General features: G+C 41.3%; 1 protein-coding gene across 1 annotated transcript; it reads right to left on the reverse strand.

Annotated features, from left to right (window-relative positions):
* Positions 1-61: 61 nt before the first annotated feature.
* On the reverse strand, positions 62-16750 carry nploc4 (NPL4 homolog, ubiquitin recognition factor). Its single transcript, XM_026177858.2, has 17 exons — positions 16550-16750; positions 15845-15925; positions 12328-12437; positions 11952-12179; positions 11826-11874; positions 11653-11747; positions 11454-11577; positions 9307-9486; positions 9074-9160; positions 7748-7819; positions 7533-7659; positions 5448-5608; positions 5227-5298; positions 5030-5122; positions 4407-4523; positions 3972-4074; positions 62-2755 (listed from the first exon to the last, which is right to left on the reverse strand). The coding sequence occupies exons 1-17, from the start codon at positions 16562-16564 to the stop codon at positions 2595-2597; spliced, it is 1875 nt and encodes a 624-aa protein (XP_026033643.1). The 5' UTR covers positions 16565-16750; the 3' UTR covers positions 62-2594.
* Between the last annotated feature and the right edge of the window lie 1911 nt (positions 16751-18661).

Genomic DNA, 18661 nt, shown 5'->3' on the forward strand with positions numbered 1-18661 from the left:
GATTCATCCTCCAGAGATCGATTTACGTTGAACCAGGCAGACCAACAAAGCAAAGACAGCATTTTTCCATCAACTCCTTTTTTATTGTTTCAAATCCAGGTCAACACCATACAACTTTCAGGGTCCTCAGTTAGCTCTGTGGAAAGTGAGGAACGGCTGCAAGTCCAAGAGCATGCTTGCTCAGCAAACGGCCCCCGGGTCAATACAAAAGGAAAAGGTCACCGCTGTCTGTCAGCATGACATCAGAGAAATCACGCTCAGGAGGGGCGATAATGATACCACCGGGCAAAAAGAAAAGAACTCAATCTACAACTAAAAATATATCCTCACTCCATCAATGGAATTACCGTCTTACAAAGAAGCACACGTCTCATAAATAGCAGGAATCTGGCGCCCACGACTCGTCCTCTGACCTGAAGAGCCCTATTTTCAAAAGCTGCAGTTCAACTCTACAGTACTGATTACTGATTTCATTAATGTGGACCATTGTTGGGGCAAAAAAAAAAAGTGTTGGGGTGGGGAAAAAAGAAACACCCAAACTAAACCTATAAGGTGGCAACAAAAGATGGACGGAGCTTATGGCCATAGAAGCGCTGCCTTAAACCTGCATTCTCTGTAATGGCCAGCAGGGGGCGACTCAGAAAGACTTCCATATATATAGAAGCTCCATGGATCTAAAACCTGATTAAGCAGTTTTCTGCTGATTGTTTGAGGTCTTCTTGAACACGTGATGCTCATTTAGGAAGTTTTGTTTGTTATTAGAGTCACAAACAGATTACACAAGTCCCTTTCAGTTTCCAGATGCAAATGTTGCAGCAGAGGAGACCCTCAGCTGGGACTTAAATATTGCGGCTAGGTCCATCTTTTATGTACAGTCTGAAGATGGTGTACATTAGCTACTGTGCAGCTTTATGGTGTTTGTGTCCCTTTTTAATGCATTAAACAGGTCAAAACATCCAGAAGTACTAGAAAAATGCAAAGTCGTGAAAGCTAACGTTGGCCACATGGGTCAAACTCCCCAAAATTCCCTTTAAACAACACTATTAACAAAAAACATCAGTTGGTTTTGTTTTTTTGCTTAGATGTTAGAGAAGATTTGAGCACCGCATGTTCACCAGAACAAAGGAGGGTTTTTTTCTTATGATGCTGTGTCTTGGTCCCAATATTTGATGCAGAAATAAAATTGAAAACTATCGTCATAAATCAGCGATGGTCAGATTTTTAAGGGTATTTTTAACAGGTACTGGGAATTTTCCGAGCGCCACAAACTTCCCTTTACTTCCACAGATCCTCTTTTACAGCCGATATCTCTGCCGGTGTAAGCAGGTAAAATACAGGTGGACTGATTTCAAAAATCACTAATACACCCAAAGCTTTTCCTGCTATAATACTGCAAAGTAATTTGCTGTAAATTGGATGAACAGACTCTGGGTTTAACGTGGATTTTGGGAGGTGGTGCCATCTAGTTTGCAGGTTTAAATTGGGTGTTTCTCCCCCCCCCCGTGTTCACCTGCGACCCCTCGCACACAGAGTGATTAAGAAGAAAAGAAAACCTGCAGGGGACCATCAGTGGAGGAACATCAGTTCTGCCCTGGCTGGCAGGCAGGGAGGTGAAAGTGGCGAGCACCGGTTGTTTCTAAAGCACCTCACGGATGATACTCTGCGAGTCGGTGAAGAGAACGATGAAGGCGGGTGGTTGTCCTGGGGATGTAGTTTAACAGAGACACAGAACATACAGCTGATAAAATAAGAAGCTACATATTGTGCCTGCTCGAGTTCAAACCACCAAATTCAAACGCTACAAAAAACCAGCAACACAAAAAAAAACAACTTTAGGCTCATTCAAAAAAAAAAGGGCGATCATCACCAACGTGTTCGATCAGAGGAGGGCGTCTTTTCAAATTTAATACTGAAAATAGAAACTCTATTTAAGTGGGATTACTCTGCAGCTCGTAGCATTTCCAGGTCTGAGCTTTGACTGATGATTGTACTTTAAGGGGCTCATCAAAGAGACCTATGAAAACCTGACGGAGCCGAGCCCACTCTGAAGATTCAAAATGTTAAAGTATACGCTACAATCTGATAAAAAACAAAAAAGAAAAATGCTTAATTAAATTAACAGTATCAACTCTTAAATGTATTTATACACAGCAAGATTTTCCAGAAGACATGTGACAGTGAGCGGGGCACTGGTGTGAGAAAAAATCCAAACACTCGAGTCTTCGCTGTTGTCCTGAGTCACAGCAGGATGTTTGAGCCGAGGAGGGCGGCGGGATTATTTGAGTGAAAGGGGTCTCAGCCACAGAGTGCTTTATCTAAAATGTATTCTGCCTCTCAGAAAAGCAACAGTGTGAAGGGATACAAACCAAAAAAAAACCTCTGATTCAACTTTATTTTGACTCAGTGAAATTGATGTAAACGAGCAAATCCCTCTGCACGTCACAGCAGCCTGTGAGATGGGAAGGGCAGAGGCTTCGACGTGAGGCGAGAAAAGAAAAGATCGCTGACGCCGTCAGAGTCTCGCAGCTGGTCCTGGTGCAGTGACTGAGCTCGATCGGTGAAGGGTGTGGAAGCAGGGCCGAGGGCGAAGGGTTTTAACTGCGGGGCAGGCTGCACATTTCACAGTGCTCAGTGCCGGGCTGGTTCATGAAGGTACAGTGGAGGCAGGACCACATGGCGGAGGAGGAGGCAGGAACCGAGGGGCCGCCCATGGCCCCGTAATCCAGAGAGCTGGAGGGCTGCCCACCCACTGTACCTGGAAGGACAGCAGAGGAAAAACAGGATATTACCACAGTGAAGAGTAGAAGTGGTTTTATGCAGCAGCCTCTCTGGGAAGATATGCCGCCATCTTTTCTCTGATCAACAGCTGAGTGGACCTACACCTTTATGAGCATTCCCACTACAGGAAGCTACTCTGCAGGGACTTCTTTCAGGGTGATTTTCAGGAGCTGATTGGTTAATCCGATCATGCTCATGGTGGCACCAGCAGTCTATTTAAACTAGTATTAAAATAAAACTTTCTACAGATGTTTAGATGCATTTCACATTTCCTGCACAAAGGCAGAGTAACACACAGTCAACATCCTCCTAGAAACACATCTGTCCTCTCACTCTTAAAGCATCTTATAATTAACTTGTCACTTGAAATAAGGTTGAAAAAGCTACCACCATCTTTGCTGTTTCTTCTCCTACAGACTTCCATTCAGGATTCTTTCAGTAATAAGTGGATATAAGTGAGTCAGCTGAACAGCTGAAACAGTATCCAGATATAACATCTGTTTGGTTCTTTACTCCCTGTTTTTAAACTGAAACCTAAGTCTTGTCTATAGATGTTAAAAAAATTAACAAGAACACCAAGATAAGGAGTTACAAGCTAACTTAGTATTAACAGGGTGTCCCCTTAGACACAGCTTGTAATACACTGGTGGAAACCTGGAAAATTACAGGTGGTAACGGTGGAGAGGTCACAAGCAGGCAGAGTTTATTTCTGTGGTCTGCTGAGTTAAATAATCCCCAATAATCTGTTTACTAATGAGCTCAAATCAGCAGCACACACCATCTGAGTGATTTTCCACTTTATAGAAATGTCTGCAGCTTCTTTCCTCCTGCTGCAGTTCAAAGTCAGTCCAGAGACACATTCGTTTTTTAACCATAGTAAATTATTCATATTTATTAGTAATATTTAACACCAACCATATCAAACACACGTGTGATCGAACATTTTTTGTGCAGTCATGGTTTATTTGAGGCGCTCTTTAGAAAGAGCATGTAAGCTTAATAATGAGCTGCAGTTTAACATGGTGGAGTCTATCTGCAGGAAAAGACTCACCTGGGAGGCAGCTGGTTATGTTGCTATATATTTATGGTTATGTGCAGATGAGAACCTTATGAAATGTACCATCAAGACACCAAGTTTACAGGCCGTCAAAAACAGAATTTAAACCTGTGGTTCATATAAAAACCTGACTTACTGCACAGCTGCTCGATGGTGGCCCACTGCTCAGACTTCTTCCAGGTCTGTGCCAGATCCTCATTAGAAGTCTTCACTGCTTCAAGTAGCAGCCCGATGCTGTCCTGCAGATACAAACACAAGCTTTCATCTATCTGCTGAAAATTATTCAAGATGCTGAGGAGTTAAAAGCAAAAACAGTACACCAGAGAGTTTATGTTTGGCAAGTCTGTGCTTTATGTAGGACATCCAAATCTGATCAAGCGGTTCATTACAGAAAAACAATGTTTGCGACCGTCGTGATGGGCCGGTTTGAAAATGAGCAGAAAGGTCTGAGTGAAAACATCCTTGGAGGAGTAACTACTTCCAGACTGGAGAAGAATGCGGTCCAACCCATCATCTGCATTACAAATGGGAAACAAATGAAAACCTGAAAGCGTCAAGGCTTTGAACTTACTCTCAGAGGCATGACTTCATTGGTGACGAGGAAGAGGAGAAGATGAAAGTCTGACACGATGTTCAGGAATGATGTGGAGGTGCACTGAGACAGGTATGTGGCTAAACTGTGAAAATCCTGCAAACAAACAAGAAAAACAAGATGAATTATTAAACCACACCTTCACAGTCAGTCACTCAGGCATGTCCACACAGTTTCCAGCATGGCTGCTATTTTTAAATTCACTGTCTGAGAGTTCCTTTCTAAACACTTATGCCGTGCACTCTGTGATTTTACCACAACACGGGAGATGAAGAGTGTTTTCAGCTATTGGATTTTGTTGTTCCCTGCTTGCCCACAACCTCCACTGTGGGTTGTCTGGAATGCCAGATTTGTGATAGATTCTTCAGTGTCTCTGCTATCTGTAGAAGACAGCCACACCACAGATGGACGAGCGACTGTCTTTATGCATTAGCGTGAAAACAGTACAAAGACGAAGGGGATGAGAGATCAGTTAAATTTCCAAACACCCATTTCCCAAACTGGGACCATCAATCCTCTCCTTAAACCAAATACTTTGATGGCCTTTTTATACCTTGTTGAATCGGATGAGGGAAATACAAGCTCATGCTGACAGTACTTACCTGTGTCTCTCCAAGAATATCCCGGTTTTCAATGGGAAAGCGTTGCGTAGAAGAAAAGGTATACTGGGGGTCCTTTGGAAAAGTTGTGGTTATCTGCGAAGAAAATAATATTTCTCTATACAAGTTTTCTGGAAATTTAGTGTCAGAATATAGTTTGCTGCACTAAAGAAACAAAAAGTATTATTAAAAATACTCACATCTATAAGAAGATACTCCACGGGAAGAGGTCGAGCTAGAAACGTGACATCATTTCCAAATTTGTCTTTGTCCTGTTGGATGTGAAAATCAGACAAATCAATCTCAACATCTGGATGAGCTGATAAGTAACATCTAACCCCAAAATAAGTACCTAATATTTATTTTTTTCTTAAACATGCACACTTCATCACATCAGAGCTTTTTTTATACGCCATCTCACCTTATAGAAGACGTCTGGTACATACTGCTCAGGGCTCGACTCTTGAGCGTAGCCCAGCTCGGGAGCGTCTTTGCAGGGCAGTAGGCACTCGTCTCTCACCAGAGCCATGCACTGATTGGACACCTGATATCCTTCAAAGTGCACCTGGTTATCTGGACCACCTGCACATAAAACAGCACAGAGAAATATAAATAAATAATAATAAATAAATAATAACCACTCGCCGAAAAACAAAAATATTATTTCCATTGCAAATAAATTAAGGATGGTGATGATTTTAAAACTAGTCTTGCAAAGGCAACTGCCAGTCACTAACAAAGGCCCACGTTAGGAGAGCTGTGCAACAATCACAAGACTATCAAGAGAGCCAAAGACAGCAGTGACATGTGATGTGCTGTATAAAGTGGATCAGGTGATCAGGGATCCTGAGATAAGCCAACCATCAATAATCCACAGGTTCCCCTGAGAACCTTAAGCGTTTCACCCTTTGTCAGTAGATGTTGCTAACTGAATGCTCGATTTTTTAGTCACCTTAGCAGCTCAAGCTGAACTAAACAAAGTGATTTTGAGCTGTTTAAGTTCTCCTTAAATAGCTTTCTATTCATCCAGTTTACCACAAAATGTAATCTTTGACAAAGCCAGAATAAAGTCAATCTTAATAAGCAAGGACAACCTGATGAGAAGTTAAAAATATCAACAGAGAAATCATGCACACTGCAATAACACTATAGTGTGTAAAACACTGAGTGTGTAAAGTCTGTTTAGCATTACACATGCAAGTGATTTACAAACAGTAAAACAGATGGACTTCGCCCCTGCTTGCTGCGAGATGCGTAGCCATGACATCAGCTTTGGCTGCCGGGGCCTCACTCATGCAAATAAAAGTGTTGAGGTCACTGCTGGGTGTTTTCTTGGAACAAATACAAAAGGCGGTGAAAACATTCATGCCTGATCCCGCACAACGTCTGGCTCCTCTGGCTTCAAATGGACGCACATGTTTTAAGTCGTAGTTTAACACTTGACAGACCTTACAGTAAAGCTGTAAACTGAACACCTAAACCAGTTTCCTTAAGATTGTAAGAGTTCTATGGATATATGAAAGGAGAGGCTACAACATGCTGAGTGTTGCATTCTGGGATGTGCAGATTAATGAATGATTTAAGTCTGTTTAGATCAGGGGGTGGGGAACTCCAGGCCTCGAGGGCCGGTGTCCTGCAGGTTTTAGATCTCACCCAGGGTCAACACACCTGAATCAAATGATTAGTTCATTATCAGACCTCTGGAGAACTTCAAGACATGTTGAGGAGGTCATTTAGCCATTTAAATCAGCTGTGTTGGATCAAGGACACATCTAAAACCTGCAGGACACCGACCCTCGATGTCTGGAGTTGGACACCCTGTATTAGACTGACCCAAATAAATTGTCAAGCAGGTTTCTAGGCTTGAGGTAATCTGTGATTGAACCACAAACTTAACTATACCCAGAGTTGCACCAAATCACTTTTTTTTAGCCTGCTGAAGTGTGACCTGCAGATACTGAATGTTTTTCTAAGGTCTATAACCGACAGCAGATACAAACAAAAAGAAATGATTAAACTTTACGACTTCCCCCAAACTGCAGTACGCTACTGGCTCTGACGGAAACAGCTCAAAAATAAAGGGCTCTGCTATTTGAAAAACATACAAATACAAAATAAAAATCCAGTTGCATGAGTTGCTGTGTGCCCACCTTTACCTGAAATATTTTTCTACAGGTGTGGTAGATTTATATGACCAAAAAAAAAAAGGTTATCTACCTGCGTAATTGTCCAGTATGTTTATAACTTCAGCAGATAAGAGGACATCGACCCCCTTCTGCTTTTCACTACATAATTTTCCATGTTAACGACAAGTTAGGGTGTGACATGAGGATTTGATGCCACTGTGTTCCCATTGGAAAAGCCAAAAGGACATTTTGGGAAGAGATGCTTTTTTGTGGTTTATGATCAAGTAACCATGCCTGCATTGATAAAGTAATGAAGAAAATGTTCCCCTGTTTCTCATTCATAAACCACTCACAAGAAAAAAAAAAGGAACAGTACCAACCTGTCGCGACCACAGTCACAAATTTGGATCCAAAGTGTCCGTCTCGAGAAAGTCTGCAGGGGTTTGAATGTTCATTCTGGAAGTATCCCGCTGTGATGCACTCCTCCGCGCTCAGGTAATACGAGTCCTAACACAAGTAAGGACATTAAGGATACACAGAGGAAAACACCACAATTAAGACTAACAGATCATCTTTGAGTCAGATGGATCCTCACGCTGTTTCTCGAGTAGCGGACGGTGCCTATCCTCGTATCCTCAGACAGCAGGTCCGTGAAGATCCACCCCACCTGCAGAACAAGCAAACATAATAATGTCCACTCATAAGATTATCTGCTCGAATATTCAGCGATTTTACATGATGTAACAAAACTATAAGTTAAACTCAATTCTCAAAGTTTCATCTTTTTATCCAAATGGAACAAAAACAGCCCTTAGATAAACAAAAACCACAAGACACCAGGTGATATGCAAAAAACACATACACATGCAAGGATTAACATCACTGCATACGCCCGAGTCTTGAAGTTTAAAAATATTTTTGTGCTTCTTCAACCTTTCAAAATAAATTTGTATTTCTCAATACTCCAAATATCCCTGCATGATTTTCTCCCACCACACTAACACATCATTACAGCAACAGCATGCGTCTCCCCATCGCTGTTCCCGTTTTACACGTGAAGGTCACCGTGCTTCACAGTAACAAACACATGATGTGTGAGCCACTAAACAGTGGTGACAGATGACTGACAGCTCCAAACACCGAGCTACACCTGATTGGACATACGCCTGCCTGTGCTGTGCCCTCTGAGATATCAGACTGAAACCAAGCTCCATAGAAAGCTTTCTATTAACTTACCACCACGATTACAAAAATAGCCCAATATGAACTAAAAACAGTGCAGAGAAAGGTATTTTTGAAACTGTCATTAAAAATAATCCATTTCATGACTTTCATTATTTTACTGTCATGTTTTTAATCTTAGGCTGACCTCTGACAGGCCTTACAGATGTTATTTAATTAAAGAGATTTTCATAGAAAATCTGCAGCTTTAACTGAAGAAGTGCTGGAGTCAAGAGGGTGGGTGGGGATAGAGATCACGCCAAACTAACTCGACTTCTGGGGGACAATTGTGGTCAGGCATGTTATGTACTGCCTGTTTTGAGTACACCCTTAAGTTTCATGTCAGATTTTTCTCCCTGGTCATCCATGCCCCACTTGCAGCAACAGGCTAATCAGGGTCATTTAGGTGTCTTGAGCTCTCTGACAGACTCCAACTCGACACTGACAGTAGTCCCTTTAGTAGCTGGAAGGCCACTCTACCAGGAGAACTAGTACTGAGCACAGTAAAGCTGCAAAGCAGAACAAGGACGTCTGCCAGCTGCAGCCTAAGTGGTGGAGTTGGAATCCATTCACTGGATTAACGTCTGACTGTAGAGGCATCTATTTTTTGTATATATGTGCATGCATATAGTTCTGCCTGTATGCAAACATGAAAGCAATGTGAGGTCAAACAGAGCACTGAGGGGAAATCAAACCCAACCTTGCACATGCCCAGTTTGGCAGCAATCTCATCCACGGCTGCAGCTTTGGGATCATCCAACAGTTCCAGGCTGTTCTGGGTGGCATTCTGAAACACAGCCGAGAAAAACAGCATAGTTTTAAATGCAGTTAATGCTCAGTGAGGACTTTAACCTTATTGAGCAAATAAACTAAGACACAATTTCACTTGCAGAGCAGAATCAGGCAGCAATACACTCAGTGAGAATGTCCCACCTGTGGGGGTTCGTAGATGGCAGCCACTTCCGCTCTGATGCCCAGGGGGATGTCTGTGTGCTCCGTGTATCTGCCGTACAAGTACCCCATCCTCTGACTGCCCGTCTTCCTCCAGAAGTCCAAGAAGCGGTCAGCAATGGTGTGGTTCTCAAACATGATGTTGTCTACATGTCTGTATTTCTGGGGGGGGGAAAGAAAAACTACATTCACATACACGGTGTGATACTCAGGACTGTTGTTTGGTTTTTTTAGACATGGATCAAGTTTCTTTGAAGATGTGGAAGCAGCCGCTCAGGAGGAGTCTGCATGCTAAAATATACTTGGGGATTAAATTCCCAGTGTTGCTCAGCACTTTGTACTGAAGCTAACTGTAATGTACACCTGCCATTTAATGCGCCTGAAACTTTTACTGTGATCTAAATTATTAACAGGGACAGAAAACATTACAAATGTGTGCAGTATTAAGCAAATAGGCACATTTTCAGTAAAACAGCTGCAGAGTAATCCAATCCATTCATTTTCTAAACCACTTCAGGGTTCTGGAGCTCATTCCATCTTTCATATGGTGAAATATGGAGTACTCCCAGGTAGAGCAGGGCGATATGGCCAAAAATATTTATCACGATATATATTTGAAAATTTGCGATAACGATATAACTGACGATATAATTGATGCAAGACAAAATACAACTCCACAACATTACTAGTGCAAAAAGACAACCTTCCTTTTATTTTCACTTAAACAAGAAGCTGGTTTTTATGTACATTAAAGCTATATAAAAATTTAACAGTGCGAATACAAATTCCTTGCTGAAAGTTTAACCAAAAGGCATTTCCAGTAGAAATGGGCTGACATATCCTGAGCATAACCATGTATAAAATCCACTGAAGTTAAAAAGAGGTGCTTTGCAACATTAAACTGCAGTGTGCAGTACGTATTTTTCGGACCATAAGGTGCACGGGATTATAAGGCACATTAAGCGAAACAAGGCAGTCAGATAAATCAAACTTTATTAAACTCATTCTTCTTGCTTCCTCCACTTCTGTACCATTGATTCATTAATGTTGAATTCTCTGGCAGCTGCTCTATTCCCATGTTGTTGCAGTATATTAATGACTAACCTCGTATTGTGGATGGATTATCTCAGTCGTTATGGATTATCTCAGTTGTTCTCCTGACTGAAGTTTGGTCCGTTTACAGCATCCTGCCATGCGATTGCATTTGTCTCTAACTATCAGGCACGTTAACTTTTATAAGTGGAAAAGTGTTAGTGTTCGTCCTCCAGCTTCACTGTTTATGTCATGCTAACATAGCTGTGTCGCTAGCGATCACGTAGCACATCATTATAAACCAACTAGCCCAACTTCAGTAACTTTACAAACGTCAGTGCTGTTTAGTTTCCCGTCTTCATTTATGTTGGAAGTGATAGCAGAGCTGTACGTTTGAATTTATTCAGAAATCTCTCAGTCAGAACATGCAATATCATGCTTGGGTAACTAGCGAAACTAGCGAGCTAACTTCCGCTAGCTTCCTGCTAACTTCTAACTCCGTTAAATGTAATAAATTTTGTTTTCATGGATGCCTGGAAGTTAAACTTCATAGTTACACCTGGTAAAGCAGCAATGCTGATCGTTTTATTAAAGATGAAAGAATTTAGACAGTTTTTAAACTCTCAGTGATGCTGCAGTGTTGTTTGACCTGAAGGTTTACGGAGTTTAGGACCCAGATTACTCCCAGATTTAAGAGCATCTTAGTCCGACAAATACGACAATAACGACGGCCGCTTGCATGTTCTGCAAAAAAATGTGCTTTGTCGTGTATCTGACGGACAAACGCCAAACCAGTTCCACATCACTGAAGTTGCACCATTTTTACAAACCAATTCTGGTTCATCTGTTTCACTCAACAATCGGCCATGTGCGTATGAAAACAAAGGCACTGCGCATGCGCGTTTTACTCCCATTCTATCGCGATATTTCATTTTCCTATCGTTGCCTAACATTATACCGGTATTACCGTGAACGGTATAATATGGCCCAGCCCTACTCCCAGGACAGGAAGGTTCGCTTCAAGTATTTTCGGTGTCATATTTGCTGATAAAAGAAGTAAACGAATATTTCTCCCAACACTTGTTACCGTGACATACCTGTCTGTTCAATGTGATGGCACTCGGCTGGCACTTGGTGCAGATGCCTTCCGGCCAGGGAGGGTGACCCTCGCAGCCTGACTTTATCTTACAGCTGATGTTCTCCAGAGCAGCAAACTTCCCCCTGCAGGAGATCAGAACAGTGTCAGAGTCTGACATTATGAGCAACCAAACTGGAAAATTAAAAACAGCTCCTCACTTATCAGCGCCACCCGTCAGCTTGCGAAGGTATGCGTGGAATGACATGTGCTTCACTGGTGGGTCGAGGTGATTCAGGTAGTCTTCGTCAAAAGGCTGGAATCAGAAGAAACATGCTTTATAGCCCTAACATTCATCATTTAAGAAACAAAGCACAGGAATGAAATATCTTACCTCTAGCGGTACACAGTGCACACACTTCCCAAGGGCACCATGGCGACATCTGGAACAAGAAAAGAATGATTAGGTATCCAACATCTGCACTGAGGTCAGATGTGTGCAGCTGGTCCTCTTCCTTACAGCTGCGGATCTCTGTTTCTGTAGATCTTGCCATCTTGCTTGGCCAGATACTGATCGATCTCATCTTCCTGGACCTGGGGCGCTGAAAAGGACCGGGGGATCATGGAGGACGAAGAAGAGGACGAGACGGATGGTAGTGACGAAGATGTGTGAGGGGTGGCCGTGTCCATAACCTCCCCGGAGGAGGTGGAGGATTCTGAAGGGAACAAAAACAACATGTCCCCATGCCTACAAAACACGAGAGAGAAGAATAAGATGATTAAAGCTGTGGAGGTCGACAAAGAAGACAGTATTTCTGGGAACCAACACTCCCCAGAGAGGCAAGAGTGAAATTCAGACTCTAATTAAAGGTTAAAGTCTGTTTGTTTCTACTTACTTGATCTTAAGAAGGCTGAGGGTTTTGTTCTGGGATACGAGCTCTCCGGTTTTGTTGCGGTTCAGATAAACCGAAAACCCATTAGAGTTGAACCCAAATTCTTTGGCCACCTGTGGGAGAAGCAGATACCGGATTTTGACAAGAATATCGATACGACACACATTTCATATAGCCTGGAACAAAAACATTGATAGCCATCAAGACACTTTAAATTCATCATTAAGCATAAACGTCAAAGCCTTGTGCTGCCGGGAGTGAATTCTTATCACATGTGCTGGTTCTTGTGTAAAGACAGTTTGCTCTTGAAAAGATACCAATCACTCAAAGCAGATTAGCAAAGAGCGTCAGCCTGGAGGAACACCTCTTTATGGTTGGCACTCTGAGCGGATCGAACAGGAGGGTGTCCCTCGTAGCACTTTTACATCACATCATGTAACTGTAATACACTCAGTGGGATGCTGATCATTTCCCTGTGTGGGCCTTTTTTCCACGTACATGCATTTTAAGATCTGATAAAGAGGCTTTAGACAGAACCAAAGGAAACTTCCACAAATCCAAATAGTTGACTCTAACCTGTACTGATGGTAAAAAAAAAAAAAAACAACCCAAAAACTTACATATTGGGTTGTGTGAAAAAAAACAAAACAAGTTATTTTTGGTATTCTGTGTCATTCTATAAACACTGTTTTACTTGAGACATGTTGCGCTGCATATTTTGCACCTTGTTACGTTTACTAGTTACAGACAGAGGAGAAAAATACTGACTTCAAATCTGATTAGTCTTTAATGGCTCTCTTACATGAAATATACTGAACTGATAACTGGATTTCACTAGAATTTTGCTAAACACCAATATTTTATTTCCTCACTTTGAGGAAGAAAGTGGCATTGATCCGGTGCACTCCAGAACTCTACACCTATGTCTGAAAAGTACTATGTCCACACTAATAAAATTAGCAGAGAACAGAAGAGCAGTGAGAAGCATAGAGGTTGTCTGGGGATCACTTTTCTCATGACACACCAAAAGAACAGCGTAAGATCTCATCACTATGGGAAAAGTACACAATCAGACATTGTTTTCAGCTCCTCTCTTTTCTGTCTGGCTCATAGCTGCATTTCAGTACGGAGTGAAAACTTTCCATTGAATTGCAAGCTACACAGTCCTGCCTTAACAAATGCATTTTGATGAGGTGCTGCTGCAGTGCTCTGTCTGCGTTATATGCTTCTATTTTAGGCTTTTCATAGACAGTGATTAAAATGCAAATGTAATTATTTCCCATCCTCATGTGTAAAATTGAAGCATAACAGAGAAAATTTACCCAGAAACAGAGGGGAAAGTGGCTCTTAAGTCCTTTGGTAAGTGAGACTTGTATAACTTGGGAGTAATACCATTGGTCAGCTTTACTATAAGTCTTACGGTGCCTTATTCTTACCTCACACTGTATTTTACCACGTTTGTTGTCAATTTGCTAAAACTTCCTATTTTTGCTTTGCTGACTCTTGTCACCTGAATACCTGATATTTTACCAATCAAGCAGATCACTTCATTTTTTATTGTCATTTCACCGGCTTCTGTCCTTTTTGGTAAAGAAGGTCTTTAGATTTAAAGTTTTAACTTACAGTTCATGTTTGCAGGTCTTCAAATTCACATCTCTGAAGCCTGTTTGTGTCAGCCAAACTTCTTGAAACACCAAAGGGCGTTCACAGTCCTGCAGAGTTGGACTGACATCAGATTAGGAGTTGTCCAAATCTGATGTGAGTCCAGCTCAGCAGTGATTCACCACTGGTGCAAATGTTGGATTCAACATTACCAGACAGCTGTAAATGGATACAGGAATTTCCTGTATTTTATGCACTAGATTTGGGGAAGTGGATTAAATTATTAACAGGCCTTCAGTAAAATTCAAGTCCTATAAAAAATGGATTATCTGCTTTTATCTGTGCCTTCTGTGATGTGAAGCAATGCCTGGACTCTAAAACATCAAACACAATCCACAAAAACGCACAGGAGCGGTGAAGGACCGACCTGCTCTGTTACTTCCTACACAGCTTCATGCATGTACAGGCACAAGAGGAGGAAAAAAACAAAACAAAGCCCACACACAACACATAACACTCCTGTACTGATTGAAAGATAAAACATTTTCTAATCAATTTTCTTTGTGGAAAAAATAAGAGGCCTCCACAGGTTTTCAGTGTACTGTGGAAATAACGTACAGAAGGCTTGGATCCAGTTCTGGTGTGGAGGAAAGCAGAGAGTGGGAAATTCTTTGCTTTTTTGCCAGCACATGACCGATGTGACACAACAGATAAATATCAGCTACTGATGCGGATAAATGCCATCTTACTTGCTGATATGCCAATATCAGCTAATGACTATATTTGGTTCATATATCAGTACATCCTTATGATTGACAGTATTAACATGACTAGCATATCATAGCCCTTTGGTTTAAAAAGACCTGTTTTGAAGCATCAAGAATAACATTCCTGCTGTTTTGGCCACAAGTAACTGCATGTGATGGGTCTAATAACCACTGAGAGAGCTGATAATCTCCCCTTTTGAAACATGGTGTCACCAAACGGTCAAAACAAAAAGTTGCTTTTTTCCCAGATTTCTATTGGATCAAAGTCTTTTTGCAACTACACTGTGGCTTTCAGATAGCCTTTCATTCTTCCAGCCAGAAAACTGTGACCATTTTATTTTATGTCTATTATTCTTACTTAATTTTACAATGCATAGCAATTTAAAACAATGTGGGCACCACTGTACCCTGAAGGCAGCAAACATGGGTAATCTTTGTGAACTGGAGATGAAGTGAGGGAGGGCGTGCAGATTAGGATGGTACTCTGAATTTTGTGACTTTTCAACTGCATGAGGACACGGTGTTACTACTTCCAGGAAAATAAATAATAAGGATGAGCTGACAAAGCCTTGAGGTGAAGGAGTGCTGGTGCCTGGCAGTTTATGGAAACACAAGCTACAGAAAATACCTGTTTCCCCTCCTTTACATCTGAAAAACCTGAGGACAACTGTTTTGAGCTCACTCTCCCTCATCTTCTCCCATGCCTTCGGAAACCCAAAGAGGTCATAAGCAGAACAGAATATGATGGCCCAGGCTTAGATGTTATTGTGTTTGTAACTGCTGGACAACTATTCACAGATCATTTTTCATTATCTTATGCAAACATCAAATAAAGCATACTATCTACAGCTGAATTAAAACTATAATGTGTTTAGAAGTCTTTAACTAAACTGTTTTCTTAGCTATCCAGTGGGTTTGTCAGCAGGGATCCTTATAAAAAGGCAGAATGGGGCTTAGGGAAGAAGACAGCAGCCATGACTAATTAAAATCCTGCATTGTTCAGAAGTCAGCCACCACCTTCATTTAAAGGCTGAACTGACCCCCTTATACTGGACTGCCAGGCCAAACTGATAAATCCTGAGGCTGGAAACCAGCCCTTAGAGCACAGAAGAAAACAAGATGCTTGAGTGCTGTTATATTTACCACATTACCTTCTTTAAAAAAGCAGCAGCTGTCTCCCTCTTTGTAGAAGGAATTTTTTTCATCCCTTCTGGGGACTGCACCCTGATGATCTAAAGGAGGGACAGAAATAAACCCACAATTCAGCCGTTACAGTACAAGCCCGAATCCATTGTAGCATTTCAAACACCTGTCAGTCAAAACCAGGACGCAGCTCCCCCCTTTCTGCCCCCCTCCGGTGTCAGTGTCGGGGTATTATGACAACCGTGACAGTGCAGAAAGAAAAGTCGGGTTAACGTTAGCTCATCAGTCTCTGGTTTTTAGCTGCAACATGACGATGTTGACATTGAACTACTCTGGAAAGCTGTCAGTGTGTACTGGCTCATTCACAGACTAACTAAATATCACTTTCGTGGTGAATGTGCAACATCACAGCTCCCATCGTTACCGAGCTATTCGTGTTACTGTCATGCTAAAGAGCTGAAAGAATATGCCAGTCATTTTAAGCCGGCCGTTATTGTCGCTCTCCCGTTAGCCAACAATGACTCTTTTCATTCGGATGTCGTCAGCTAGCCTACTAGCTATCATATTAGCCGGCTAGCTGAACAGGCCCTGGTCACTCTTAGCTCATGTTAGCTTGCTAATGCTAGCCAAGCTAATTCTGCTGCCTCATCACTCAGGAGTCCGGCTAACAGGCTAGCTAACGTTAGCCGGAGCACACCCGCCGCTGTACTTACAATATTATCGGCCATGCTGCTCGGGTAGGTGCGCCCGGTAGATTTGGCTTTGTTAGTGGACAGACAGGGTCAAACAAATATTCCGTAACGCTTTTGTATATGTGTGTGTGTGTGTGTCAGCGAAACTCCATCCCGCAACTCAAACACCGGGTGTTGCACACATTAGCGCCCCCAGCGATCCCACAGCGGAGCGACCACGGTCGAAACAAAGAAACTGAGCTGGAAACAAGGGTTCCACTTTTATTATTCTTTCTTTTTCTCCCGTCAGTGACTGCCTCCCACCTGAGCCCCCCCAAGTCAGATCCTTTTTAGTATTAAATATGCTGAAAGGTGGGATACAAAATCTTCCTGAGAACATTTTCAGAGATAGAGGCTCACTACAGCATGTTTGAGCCCTCCTTGTAAGTGCACAACGTTATCTTAATTTTATTCTGCTTTCTGAATTCTTAACAATAACTAACATTTTTCATTTAAAAAAATCACTATCATAAAATATGAAGCATTGTTTTAACATGTGGGATGGATAAAACTAGTGTCTGGTCTAAGATGATGAAAAGTAGCCCAAACCCTAAACTCTTTAACACTATGGCATGAAAATGTGGAATTTCTGGCTTTTAAAGCTTTTGTACAGTGTTTAAAGGGACAGGGCAGTAATTAAGCATTTAAAGGAGATGTGATGGACTGAGTAGTCAGTAATCAGATAATTTATATTCTGCTTAGTTTTTGCTGTTTTATGTCGCAGTTACTTTTAGTTTTTTTATTTGTAGGTTCAAAGGAGGGTGATTTTATGTTACTTACTGTACTTTCTGCAGCGTTTTGTACTCCAAACAAATACATACGAACAAACAAAGTTAAAAAAAATTACACAAAACATAAAAAATTTTCACGACAGGAAAATCTGAAGAAGCACATGAAAGTCCACATATAAGAAAAACTGCACAAAGTGTCTTTAACTGTGTGGTTTGTGTTGGTAAGCGACATGCAGGAAAACAAACGATCAGTTTTCCCTGATTTGGAGAAAGAAATATGTTTTTGTAAAAGGTTTTTAGAATGTTTAAAGAAGAAATGTGAGATATTTTTCTACCTTCCTATTAAAAAAATACCAGCTTTGTTTTGTCATATCTAAATAAGCTTGTATTTTAATATTTTAATGCTATAATACTTTCCACTGCCCTGGGTCAGACCAGAGGTTGTAATGGCAGAAATTAATTATTTAAATAGCTGTGCTTAAGGTGCGATCAGAAGTATCAGTAATGTGTTGATTTGCTGACACAGATTCCAATCGTGGGATCCAGAATCCAGACAAGTTTACAGATTTTATGTAATGTGTTTTTGTTTTTTTCTGGATTTTTCTAGATGATATTCTGTTTCTCTCCATTAAAATGAAAATTGCCATAAAACTTTTGCATGGAACAATCAGTGAGCTCATTACTGCTTCTGATGTTTGTTCTGATGTAGAGCAGTGGTCCAACTATGAATAATTATAGAAGGTGTAGTTTGGAAAATGTATTTGGAGTACAAATTTTATGATTGCAACATTACAACTGCATGTATGAACCTAAAGCTGGGGTCACTTTCTTCAATTGTATATAAATAAAAAAATAACATTTTATTTATAAAGCACCTTTCTAGACAGAGTCACAAAGTACTGCACATAAGATATCAGATAATAAATGGTAAAACAGACAATATAAAACAGGCAAAAATTAATCAAAAGCAGTTTTAAAAAGGTGAGTTTTGAGTTGTTTTTTAAAACAACTACTGAGTCCACAGTTCTTAAGGTTTGGGAGAGAGAGTTCCACAACCTAGGGGCCACAGTGGCAAAATCTTTATCACCCTTAGTTCTCATCTTAGTCTTTTTTTTATAGCAAGTAAGCCCTGATCGGATGACCTCTGGGACCTGCCAGGGACATAGGGCTGTAACAGATCAGAGATGTAGACTGGTGCCAGTCCATGCAAGGCTCTAAATGACCAGGATCTTAAAATGGGAAGGAAACCAGCGTACCCGAGGTAGCAATGGTGTCACATGTGAATAGCTGCAGCGTTTTGCACAGCCTGCAGACAATCCATATATAAATAAAATGAAGCCATCCCGGCAAGAAAAGATTCATT

This window comes from Astatotilapia calliptera, chromosome 8 (assembly GCF_964374335.1).
Source record: "Astatotilapia calliptera chromosome 8, fAstCal68.1, whole genome shotgun sequence".
Lineage (NCBI taxonomy): Eukaryota > Metazoa > Chordata > Actinopteri > Cichliformes > Cichlidae > Astatotilapia > Astatotilapia calliptera.